The sequence below is a fragment of the Hakea prostrata genome, chromosome 4, assembly GCF_041222555.1.
Source record: "Hakea prostrata isolate BN-2017 chromosome 4, UWA_Hpros_2, whole genome shotgun sequence".
NCBI lineage: Eukaryota > Viridiplantae > Streptophyta > Magnoliopsida > Proteales > Proteaceae > Hakea > Hakea prostrata.
Genome location: NC_142603.1, coordinates 1,719,309 through 1,731,654, shown reverse-complemented (window position 1 = coordinate 1,731,654; position 12,346 = coordinate 1,719,309). Strand labels below are relative to the sequence as shown.

Here is a 12,346-nt window from a genome sequence, read left to right as displayed (position 1 = left end):
GATTTAGATGCGGGGATCATTAAGTTAAACAGAGACATTTAAGGTTTGACTCCCTAATTTTTCCAAGTGTCATGCTGTTGGTTAATGGAACTCTCCAAGGTCACCTACACTGCTTTCACGATTACCTCCTTCATCAATGGCTTGCAATAGTCAATTTAGCTATGGACGCAACAATAGGGATTTTGAGTATTTCCATTCTTATGTTATTCCACGGATAATCCGTTGCAATATCAAACCTTCAAAACATCTCGATCGATTCAAAATGGATTGCAACATTTTCAAATTTTGGGTTTTTTTGTTAATTGGTCTTGAATATCAATAATCACATGCCATTGCACTGCTAGTATCACATAGTTCCCTTCAACAAACAAAATCATGGGTTTAAAAGTAAGTTTTATAAAACTAACAAATAAAAAACATTGTATTTTGGGGCATAAAAGACTTTAGATCCAACAATTAGGTTAGATGTGGTCAAAGTGGAAGCCGTGGTTGCAAAACTTGCAGAGGTCGAGAAACCAAAGAGTGGTGTCCTTAATAAGAAGCCACCAATAGATGGAGTTATATAACCAAAAGAGATGAAGAATGTGATGAGGTTGATCCAAATGTAAGCTGTGACTAAGTTTGTTGCAAGGAAGAAGTGGAGGTGGTGGTGATGATGTTAGGGAAGGAAGAGAAATGAGATATGAATGACAATATAGAAGAAGAAGAAGAAGAATAGGTAAGCAAAGAGAATCGTTGATTGAGTTGAGTACATTTTAGGGATTTGATTTATAAATGTAGGAAATAATAATATAATATATATATATTTGTAAGTAAAGATCATTTAAATGTGAAAAATAAAAGTTATTTACATCTATATTATAATTAGTCGAAGACCGTAGAATCTCGACTTTTAGCTATAAATAAAAATCCCTTAAGATGGGAAAAATATTGTCTATTGTACAATGATCCTGCAAGAGTTGCAGTATATATCTCGTAGCGTGCCATGTAGCATATCAACATCCAAGTGAGTGACAGTACCTTGCCCTGTTACTTGGGAGTTCCCCTATCCTTTAAACATTTACAATTACAACAATATAATTTTCAAATATGCATAAAAAAGCGCCTGTCCAAGAAAAAAAAAAAAAGAAAAAAAAAAAAAAAAAAAAGATCATCACTGCCATACGTTATAAACCATTTTGGGCGGGAATGAGGAAGTCATTTCCCGCCAAAGCCACCGGAAACCTAAACCCTTGCGGAGATCATCGTCCGAGAAGCTCCTGCTTTGTGTGGTACTGGCGAGGGAAACTCCATCACTTGGCGTATTCTTCTATCGATAGTTTTCGCTGTTATTCCAGAGTGCCACCATGTCTTCTGATTCTACTCACAACAACACCAGAGGCGGTGCGAACACTATCCTCGACATCTTTCGTTGTGAAATATGCTGACAATTTTGCTGTTTCATTTGATAAGGATGACCTCATAGTGCTAACTATTGTTTTTTTGTCGGACGATTTCGACTGCAGGGCCTTCTTCTCCGGACGATTCATACTCAAGTCCGATTGGTAACACCTTCTCATCTCCCGGCGGCAACCCTAATGGCAGAAGGCGAAGACGCGCATCTCTCACTCCTTCTCCACTGCCCTCTCGACTTGGTGCCATGGATGCGACTCCAACCCCATCAAGTACTCAGAGTAGGAGGTCTAGGAGGAACGGCGCTAGGGTTACCCCAAACGCTACTCCCACGTCGACGGACGATGCACCACCGTCTTCGGAGGGTGGAGAAGGTGACGATGCGGAAGAAGCCCCTCCAATGTTTGTTTGGGGAACCAACATCAGCGTAGAGGATGTTAATGCTGCCATTCTCCGGTTCCTGAGACACTTCAGAGACCACCCATCTCACACAGAGGGGAAATACATGAGGGCAATTCATCACATTCTTGATGTGGAAGGGGAATCACTCGATGTCGATGCTCAGGATGTATACGACTACGATGCCGACCTCTACACCAAGATGGTTCGTTACCCACTAGAGGTGCTGGCAATCTTCGATATTGTTCTCATGGATTTGGTTAGCCGCATCAAACCTCTGTCCGAGAAGCACATCCAAGCTCGAATTTTCAACCTCAAAACGTCAATTTCCATGAGGAATCTTAACCCATCAGGTCAGCTTCTCTTTCTTATTTTTTAAATTTAACAGCGCTGAGAAAGTTAATTGTATATCATATTAAGACTTCTAATGCTTCTGGATTTCATACGACCAGACATCGAGAAGATGGTTTCTGTGAAAGGTATGATCATCCGTTGTAGTTCAATAATACCTGAAATCAGGGAAGCTGTATTCAGATGCCTTGTTTGTGGGTTCTACTCCGACCCTATAGTTGTAGACCGAGGTAAGTTATCAGTTCAAGCCTGTTTCGTGTTCTCATATTTGGTGATGTAAACTTGCGGTACCAATTGTTGGTTTGTTTTTTAACAATGGAATTTCTAGGCCGAATAAATGAACCTACTAAGTGCGGGAGACAAGAGTGCCAGACTCCGAATTCTATGTCATTGGTCCATAATCGATGCAGGTAAAGCTTTAATTTGATACTGATTGTCCATTTGCCCCATGTAATTGCATTTACATTAGGTTTTCATGTGAAAACCAGGTTTGCGGATAAGCAGATTGTGAGGTTACAGGAGACACCAGATGAGATCCCCGAGGGAGGAACACCTCATACTGTGAGCTTGTTGATGCATGATAAACTCGTGGATGCTGGAAAGCCAGGTGACAGAGTTGAGGTAGGGCAGCAAATTGGAAATTTATGGGATTCATGTGAGTTGTATAAATTTTCCTCTTAACCGTCAAGCCTTGATTTGTCCTCCAGGTCACTGGGATTTACAGGGCAATGAGCGTTAGAGTTGGGCCAGCACACAGAACTGTAAAATCTTTATTCAAGGTACATATTATAACCCTACTTAAAATTATTACTAGAGCTAACGGCAGAAAATGTTACTAAGACTTACAGAGTTTATCCACTAATGGCAGACATACATTGATTGTCTTCATCTAAAGAAGACTGATAAATCAAGGATGCGGGCTGACGATCCTATGGATATTGACAATGGATCTCGCAACAGTGATGAGGACTTCCCGGTTGACTATGACCAAAAGGTAGATTGGTTGAGTTATCAGTCTCCCCCCCCCCCCCCCAATCATATTTAGTGATATAATTCTTTTGTTATTGACTGCTAATACTTATTCTTGTGATTTCCAGGTAGAGCAACTGAAAGAGCTTGCAAAGCAGCCAGATATCTATGACAAGCTAACAAAATCCCTTGCACCAAGCATATGGGAATTGGATGATGTTAAAAAGGGCCTTCTTTGCCAGGTTGTCTGGCTGAACTTTTTCCACTTGCATGTTTCTTGCTAGAATTAATTTCTGTGCTTCCTTTCATTCAGAATTGCACTGATGTCGTAGATTGCTTTCATTTTTTCAGTTGTTTGGTGGGAACGCTTTGAAGCTGCCTTCTGGGGCTAGCTTTCGTGGTGACATCAATATACTTCTTGTTGGTGACCCTGGAACCAGTAAGTCTCAGCTGCTTCAATACATACACAAACTCGCACCCCGTGGCATTTACACCAGTGGAAGAGGAAGTTCTGCAGTTGGTTTGACTGCATATGTCGCCAAAGACCCCGAAACAGGTGAAACGGTATGATATCTCAATAGGAATTTTTGTATTATTCATGATGCGGTATTCAATTCAAAATGGGCTTCTGACATCATTGTAAAAACTTCAGGTTCTTGAAAGTGGGGCCTTGGTCCTAAGTGACAAAGGCATTTGCTGCATAGATGAATTTGATAAAATGTCTGATAGTGCACGGAGCATGCTTCATGAGGTTTATCTACTTTTCCTTTGTCATCACTTGATGAAACACTGTTCAAATTTTTGCTTTCTTACTCTTTTTGTCATGGAACCTCCAAAGGTAATGGAACAACAGACTGTATCAATTGCAAAGGCAGGGATTATTGCTTCTCTTAATGCTAGGACTTCTGTTTTGGCTTGTGCTAATCCAAGTGGTTCACGATATAACCCTCGATTGTCTGTTATTGACAATATACACCTTCCACCTACCTTATTATCGAGGTGAGACGCCACAAGAAGTTTGTTATGGGCTCTTCCACCCCCTTTTTGAAGTAGCATGTTCGTCTGACCAGATTTTTTGCTTGTAGGTTCGATCTGATTTATTTGATTCTTGACAAGGCCGATGAACAAACTGATAGGCGTCTTGCAAAGCATATTGTTGCCTTGCACTTTGAAAATCCTGAGGTATGATGATTGCCAATAGTGCCTTTGCCTGTTAGAGATCTAATGGCATGTTGAAAAGACCTAGTTTCTGCATGCAGAGCACCGTGCAGGATGTCTTAGACCTTCCTACATTAATTGCCTACGTGAGCTATGCCAGAATGCACATTCATCCACAGTTATCTGATGAAGCTGCAGAGGAATTAACAAGAGGTTACGTTGAGATGAGGAAAAGAGGCAACTTTCCAGGTAGCAGCAAGAAGGTACCGAAATTTGACCATGTCTTTTTTTGTTTTTAACCTATTCTCAATCAGAATTTGCAATGCTTTCTTACATCCTCCAATGAGCATGTTTCTCATGTCCTCACTCAACAGGTGATAACTGCAACTGCTAGGCAGCTTGAGAGTCTAATACGACTTAGCGAGGCTTTGGCTCGGATTCGTTTTTCAGAATTGGTTAGTGAAGCTCTTTGTTTCTAAATTTTAGGACTTTTGCGTTAACAGAATGAGATTCAGTGTCTCGCCTAGTGCAGGTTGAAAAGCAGGATGTTGCAGAGGCATTTAGACTGCTAGAAGTTGCACTACAACAGTCTGCTACAGACCACTCCACTGGTAGATGTCTAGCCAATGACATGCTTTTGTAGGATATATCTGTTGGCTGTTTGTTCGTACAGTTGATATGATGTTTCTCGTGATCAGGGACTATTGACATGGATCTTATTACCACTGGAGTTTCTGCAAGTGAAAGGATGAAACGAGAGAATCTCTTATTAGCAACTCGGAACATAATTATGGAAAAGATGGAAATTGGAGGAAATTCAATTCGTTTGTTGGAGGTATTCAACTCTTTTCATTTTATCCAATTTTGTTTTACTATAGTACAGCAGCATTCAGCTAGAAAACATGTAAACCAATTCCTTGATGCTTATATTTCTCACCTGCAGTTGCTGGACGAGCTAAAAAAGCAAAGCTCTGGAGAGATCCATCTCAATGATGTAAGTTGTGCTTTGACCCTCTTGCACACTATCTCACCAACCAATGCACTTGATCCAGCCCAATAAAAAGCGGGGGTGGGGGGTGGGGGGGGTCGAGGATCTATCCACCACCACATGCATATGCACTATTACAGATGTTCAGCCATAATAATCTTGCAAAGAAACATACTGATGTGATTCTTTTTTTCATCGCCTCAGTTAAGGAATGCACTTGCCACCCTTGCAACTGAAGGAGTCGTCGTTGCTCATGGTGACAATGTGAAGAGGATTTGATCAGAAAGCAAGACTACCATTAAAACAATGGGCAGCAGCAACTTAATTCATTCCATGAATTGCAAAAGCTGGATGACCTGAGCTTTAATGATCTTCCAACTGATTCCTTGTGTTTTATTGGGAGGGTGGTTTATGTCCAGTGGAAGTTTGAAAGCTTCAAAAAACATTGGTGAAAAATTGCAATTTAGTTTTTCGAAACTGTAATATAGACATTTGAGGTTGATGCTCTTCAATTTTCTGGAGAGAAAGCAGAAAAAGAAATCTTTGCTTGTATTTAGAATGTTAAAGTGTATGTTTCTTTTTCCTTCTCTTCTTTACTGGCTATTTATTTTCTTTTTGTGTCCAGCCTCAATGCAACAAATGACCTTCAGGTTGGAGATATTTCTATACCATATTTCAATGTAGGTACAATATTTGTTGTGAAATTTCTGACTGATTGTCTAACTTTTTTATTGAAATTATTTAGGTGAGGAAGGAGAAATTATTTATCACACTTTAAGATTGCTCAGCATTGATGTGACAAAAGTGTCTAGTGGCAGAGAGGTGGAGCCCTGTTTTTGCAACAAAACAGGTAGTCTTTTGGTCTCTTTTGTAGAAAAGATACATATTTCTTTTTGCCACAAAAAGGCAAATGCTTGTGGCACTTTGTAGAAACAGTATTTTTGCCATGCCTTCGGTTTTCTGCCAAGCTGATGGCTGATTTGGTAGTTTGACCGTTGAAAAAATGGGTGATTCTTTGCATTGACCACCTAGAGGGCAGGCCTTGGTGCAACAGTAAAGATTTCTTCATAATCCATTGTGACCAGGTGGTCGCATGTTCAAGTATGGAAATATTCACTCTGCACAAGTAGGGGTAAGGCTGCTTGTTGGGGCGCTACTATGGCAACACATAGTGGTGGATCATGAGATTCAGTATTTTTTGACCCAATGGAAGAAAAACAAAAATTTCTTTCCATGACAGCTCAAGGAATTCTTGAGGTTCTGATGCAGCAAAGCCAGTTACTGTTCATGTTACAGAAATGTAAAGTGTGAACAGTAACCTACGAGATTATTCTTCCTGTTTGCTGGGCACTAAGTCCATCTTGGAAGGAGATAAGGTAAAAGATGCTATTTTGCATGGGAGATATAAAGATATTGTAGGATTTAATTACTTGTTTGTTGGGATAATTATGTAATCAAAATTTTAATTTGGGTACAATATTTATGATCAGGTTTAGTTAGTTTTCATTTGCTAATGGTCCTAGTAGGATCAATTTTAGTTAGTCTTAAATTGCCAAGGGTCTTACTAATTTGCTTTCTTATTGAAATTATGGCTATTTTATAATTTAAATACTTGTAATGAGCTTAATGAGGATGGAATACTCTCTCTCCTCTTCTTCTTAAGAATGTTCTTCTCCCTCTTCCCCCTGTTACAACTCTGAGTCTTCTCAGGTTTCTTTCTTGTTTTCTTCATCTCTTTTGTCCTCCATTAGGTTGCTTTCCAAAAATTGATTTACTCTAAACCACATCTCAGCATCCCAATGTGCAGTGGAATGTTGAATTGATTTTTGGATACCCTTCTATGGTAGGACATGCTTTATCTGGTACGCTCACCTTCTGATCTATGTGTACCTATTTTGTGGGTTGAATAACGGTTTGGGATATTAAATATTTGGTCTAAAGTGGAGACAACCTCTACACAAGAGTGTAACTGTGTAACTAAGGCCTGGACATCTCATCTCTAAGCCTTTTAAAAAAATAAGTACAATTCTTTTGGTCAAGAAGAAAATGGTTTGGTATTTTCGAAATAAATTTGAAGGAATGTTTGGTGTCAGATAAAAATTGTTAAATTATGTAAACGTGAAAAAGGAGTTGGTTGTTAAATGTGATTGACTTTTTCCCTCTCTTCTTTGCTTTGTAACTTCCTGGTTGATTCTCTCTATCCTTGGACAGTTCTTTGTTTTGGGGTTTTTCTTTTTTTAATAAATTCGTGTGCCAACTTTTATGTTTCTCTTTGTGTTTGTCGCGGTAACTTATCACCACGATAGTTCTGTTATTTTGTCAATAGATAGAGTTCTAGACGGTTACCATCTCTTACCACTTTTGAAGCAATAACTACACGTGCAGATCATCAACTTACATAACCACTTTGACAACCATTTAATAGATAACTACTCTGACTCATCCATGCTATAATTGTTTCATTATCTATCTATATTGGTATCGAGTATCGTATCAATCAAATGATTTTAAGAGACATATCATTCTGTATCGAGTATTGTATCGCTCTGACTAGTGTATTTTAGTGTAATTCAATGGAGAGACGTATCGAGATGTATCGTATGAGTTTGCTCAAATATGGATGCGTATTGATTAGTATTGTATGGTATAGTGGGCTGATGTGGTCCTTTTTTTCATTGGCTCAGTTAAGGAATGCACTTACCTCCCTTGTAACTGAGGGAGTCGTGGTTTTTCATGGTGACAATGTGAAGATCAGAAAGCAAGACTACCATTAAAACAATGGGCGGTAGCAGCTTAATTTTTTTGTTTTGGGGGGGGGGGGGGGGGAGGGAGTTCCACATGTGCTAGACTTCAACCATGTGGGTTTGGCTGCTGTCAAGTTATTTATTGATCATTATTTATTCAAAGAGCAAATGTGATGTGGGGTTCTACGACTGAGGTTCCGTTATGTTCTTGAATGGTTTCACGTTTTCAAGCAGTGGACTAATATTCATTGTGGATAGTTGTTTACAGTAAATTCAAGTGCTTTAAGCACAAGGTGGCCATAATTCAATATCGTTTTGAAACATGGGATAATCTTCACACTTGCCTTTGGAAGCTAGAGCAAATTAAGGCGACATGGTCTCATTTATATAATTATATCTACAATATCAATTACTATTGAATTATTAGAATAAGATGATTTAGTAACATTACATATTGCCTAATTTGTTGGGAAAAAGGCTCATAAGCTGAAGAATCTAGAGGTTTGCCATAAGATATGCTCTTTTGGTATCGACAAATATGATATGTTTTAGATAACAAACTCATGCGGTTAGGATAGAATCGAATGAAAGTTTATCAGATTGATCCGAGTTTAAAACAATCCAAATCCCAGTTCAACAATCCAAATGAAGCTTTATCATAGGATTTCAAACCAGCCTGATATGATCGGATTGGTCCGGTTGGGTCCTAGTCTAAGGATTGGACCGGTTGGATCCGTTACTGTTTTGGTTTTGATACTTGGGAACCAAACCGTTTTGGATTTTGACCCGGCCGATTGGTTCGACTATCGTGTCGGAGAGGTCGTGTTGTGTCGTTTCTGAGGAACCCGGCGGTGTACGCAAATCGATCGCGCATTATAATCATCAAACTATCGGTGATACCGAAAGCGAGGGATCTGTACTGAATAGTCTGAATTGCAGTAAGTGGAGAAATTTCAGTTTCGTGAATCAAAGAATTCACAGCAACTTGTGTGGGAACTGTGAGTTTGAAGGGGACACAACAATGGGGGAGGGCGGGTGTTGTCCGCCGGTGGAGCTGTTCCGTTCGGAGCCAATGCACTTGGTGCAGCTGATCATCCCCATGGAGTCAGCTTATCGGACAGTTTCTTACCTTGGCGATATAGGGCTTGTTCAATTCAAAGATGTAATAATTTTTCTGCTTCAATTATTATGGGTTTTTGTGCGGATGTTCTCAACTTCAACTTTTCTATAAAATTGTAAAATTTCTCCATGTTATATTTCTTTCAGCTAAATGCAGAAAAAAGTCCCTTCCAGCGAACATATGCAGCTCAGGTACATTTGTGTTCTAACTTCTTTATCCGAGTTGTCCCCCCCACCCCCACACCTGTTGTGGTTTTTTTTTTTTTTTTTTGGGGGTGGGGGTGGGGGTGGGGGTGGGGGGTTGTTTAAGATTGTCATCATCACATACCTGCAGACTCTGTAGGGATTAGCTATTGGAAATCTTTGGACCCACTACTTCCTGTTCAAATTGAGTACAATCATTTCCTCATTTATTCGGATATAGTTGCCAGTCACACAGATGTAACCATTGTACTTTGTAGTGCTCAAAATCCTCTTAGTTGTTGGTATCAGAAAAAGAAACAGAAAATTTTGGGGCTTATTTATTTCAATGAGAGTATGAATCCAATGTTCTTTATAAAAGCACCTCAGTATATTATTCAGAAGTGCGGACTTTTTGTTCTCACAAAAGGCATGAGATATATTTTGAGACTTTAGCTGATTCCGCATTGATTTTTCTTTTTTTTTTTTTTAATTTTTATTTTAATTAGAAGTGTAAACAGCTCTCACTGAATAAATTTAGAATATGATGTCTCTTCCCATTATTTTCCATTGTAAATGAATTTAACGCTTTTCTTGCATTGGTGTATATGGTTGCATTATTTTTGAGGTCCATCCAAGCTTTTTGGATTTGATTGTTTATCACATTATTATTATGGTATTTATCTTGGTTATCCAAGCTGTTTAATAATATTATGAACACAAAGAAAATGCAAGATGAAAGAAGGAGAAACATCGTGGTTCTGATTTTCAAAATAAAAGTGATATTTAAAGCTGCAACGACACTAGACATACAATTAATCAGTCATACTATGGAATTATGGGGAAGGTAATTAAAACCACTATAGACAAGAAGCTACTATTACGAAAAATTAATTTGGTTTTAAGTCATGAAGATCCATGATGGAAGCTATTTACTTTATTAGGAGACTTATGAAATGGTTTAGAGTTTTTAAGAAGGATCTTTGTATTGTCTTTGTTTATCTAGAAAAAGCCTACAATAAAGCTTTTGGAGAAAGTTAGCTGGTTATTTTATTTACTTAAAGGAAAAGAAACAGAAAAATACAGTTAGAGCCTACAATAAAGCTACTAGAGAGTTAATTTGGCAAGTAATAAAGTTTCAAATAGATCTATGGACATAATTGAAGATATGTATGATAGTGTAATGACAAGTCTAAGAATGATGAAGGTCAAGTAGTTAATTCCTGATTACAATTGGGTTACATCAATGATTAACTTTGAGCTCTTATTTGTTTCCACTTATCAAGAATGAACGATTTAAGTAGAGACATTGAAGCTGAGGTTCCTTAGCTCTCCTATTAGGTCTGCTCCTAGCTCTTACAGTTCCTTTGAGTTAATCCAAATCGAGGGAACTAGAAAAGCTAGGGGCATACCTAAGATAACCTTAGGAGAAGTGGTGAGAAAGGACATGCATGGCGTAGGCCTTTTACCTAGTATGGCTTAAAAAAGAGTTGATTGGAAATATGGCTTCAAAATAGTTGATTGGAAATATGGCTTAAAAAAGAGTTGATTGGAAGTACAAGGATCCATGTAAACAACCCCATCTAGCTGGAATAAGGCGTGTTGCTCTTGTTGTTGTTGAATTGAAGCTAGGTTCCCTAACATATACTTTTTGCTGGTGATATTGTTTTGGTAGATGAGACAAAAACAAGGATTAACACTAAATCAGAGTTATGGAGATCAACTTTTGAATCAAAGTCTTCAAGCTGGTAGAACAAAGACAAGATATCTAGTGTTTACCTTTGGATATACAAGGATTGATAATGAAGAAGTGAAACTTCATGAGAGGAATTCTGCAAAACTATTATATTAAGTATATTGGATTAATCATAAATAAAAAAGATGATATAGAGGATGGTGTTTCATAGAGAATTAAACAGGATGGATGAAATGGAGATGTGTGTCTAGGGTCTTGTGTGGTTGACATATCTAAAGGAAAATTTTATGAGACTGTCATATAAGTGGCCATGATGTATGGTGCACAATGTTGGGTAGTTGGGAAATATCATGTCATAAGCTCAGTGTAATAGGATGGAGGATATTGAGATGGATGAGTGGTAAAAAGTATTAATTTTGAAGTAGGGATTGATCATTAGAGTTGGTTTGGGATTAGCTTTAATACATGACAAGCTATGGGAAACTCATTCGAGGTGTCGTGGCCATGTTAATGCCTTTGAATGCTCCAGATTTAAATCATTGTTGTGATGATTTAGATTTTTGAAAATGACTTATTGCTTGATAGGCCAATTAATTGTCTTATGTATCCATTCCCAAACATACTATGGTCATAACCATGCTGCCAAACCATAACCGTGAAGCAGATCTAGCACTCTATTCTAATCTACTCGAACTTGCTGGTTCATAGAAGACCTGGATATGGCCTCCTAGTGGGTCTTCTATGAATCTAGGAGTATATTGCCAGTTGATACACCCATATTGTCTTTGATCTACATATGCAATTTTTTTTTCTTTTTCCGATGCAGATTAAAAGATGTGGAGAAATGGCTCGCAAGCTACGCTTCTTTTGGGAGCAAATGACAAAGGCAGGCTTCTCACCTTCAGCCAGTCCTCTGACAGAAGTTGATATTGATTTGGATGATTTGGAGGTATCTGTACAATTATTTTTTCATCATTCTTGTTTACGTGTTTTATGTGTCTTAAAATATCCCTGTTTATTGCTGATGTTGCTAGATAAAACTTGGAGAGCTTGAAGCTGAGTTGATAGAGATAAACGCCAACAGTGAAAAATTGCAACGCTCTTATTATGAGCTTCTAGAATATAAGCTAGTGCTGCAGAAGGTAGTAATTATTGTTTGTGCCTTGGTGGTGTCATATTAGTTATTTATTATTCCTTTGCTACTTTCATTTGGTCTATGCTGGTTAGTGCTGCTAATGATCATGCAATTATTAGATTAACATCAGATACACCCTGTCCACTTTCTTACATATTTAGAGTCACGGTCTATCTGATTGATGGTATCTGACAATCCTTTGTTCAGTTTTTCCT

The 12,346-nt window shown here is 38.3% G+C and overlaps 2 protein-coding genes across 3 annotated transcripts in view; both read left to right on the top strand.

Annotated features, from left to right (window-relative positions):
- Positions 1-1,196: 1,196 nt before the first annotated feature.
- Positions 1,197-6,333, top strand: MCM4 (Minichromosome maintenance (MCM2/3/5) family protein). Its single transcript, XM_089151281.1, has 18 exons — positions 1,197-1,383; positions 1,506-2,144; positions 2,244-2,372; positions 2,471-2,552; positions 2,631-2,763; positions 2,850-2,921; positions 3,011-3,136; positions 3,240-3,353; positions 3,463-3,675; positions 3,764-3,862; positions 3,950-4,110; positions 4,197-4,293; positions 4,371-4,532; positions 4,644-4,724; positions 4,802-4,880; positions 4,968-5,104; positions 5,213-5,263; positions 5,462-6,333. The coding sequence occupies exons 1-18, from the start codon at positions 1,347-1,349 to the stop codon at positions 5,534-5,536; spliced, it is 2,487 nt and encodes an 828-aa protein (XP_089007407.1). The 5' UTR covers positions 1,197-1,346; the 3' UTR covers positions 5,537-6,333.
- Positions 6,334-8,764: 2,431 nt separating this feature from the next.
- The window catches only part of LOC149016977 (V-type proton ATPase subunit a3-like), a 33,732-nt gene continuing 30,150 nt past the window's right edge, over positions 8,765-12,346 (top strand). The window contains exons 1-4 of one of the 2 annotated variants that reach the window (XR_016172744.1): positions 8,765-9,163; positions 9,268-9,312; positions 11,823-11,945; positions 12,031-12,138. Coding sequence is in view for 1 of the 2 variants with exons in the window: in XM_089151279.1 (XP_089007405.1) it covers positions 9,023-9,163; positions 9,268-9,312; positions 11,823-11,945; positions 12,031-12,138 (417 nt within the window). In the remaining variant the exon portion in view is untranslated. The remainder of the gene's footprint in view (positions 9,164-9,267; positions 9,313-11,822; positions 11,946-12,030; positions 12,139-12,346) is intronic. The other variant, XM_089151279.1, reaches the window with a different exon arrangement.

Bases quoted from the DNA above. Each gene is read 5' to 3' on its own strand.
- MCM4 (XM_089151281.1), top strand. From the start codon at position 1,347: ATGTCTTCTGATTCTACTCACAACAACACCAGAGGCG. The intron at 3,676-3,763 runs GTATGATATCTC...TAAAAACTTCAG, and splicing joins ACCCCGAAACAGGTGAAACG to GTTCTTGAAAGTGGGGCCTT. The intron at 3,863-3,949 runs GTTTATCTACTT...GAACCTCCAAAG, and splicing joins CACGGAGCATGCTTCATGAG to GTAATGGAACAACAGACTGT.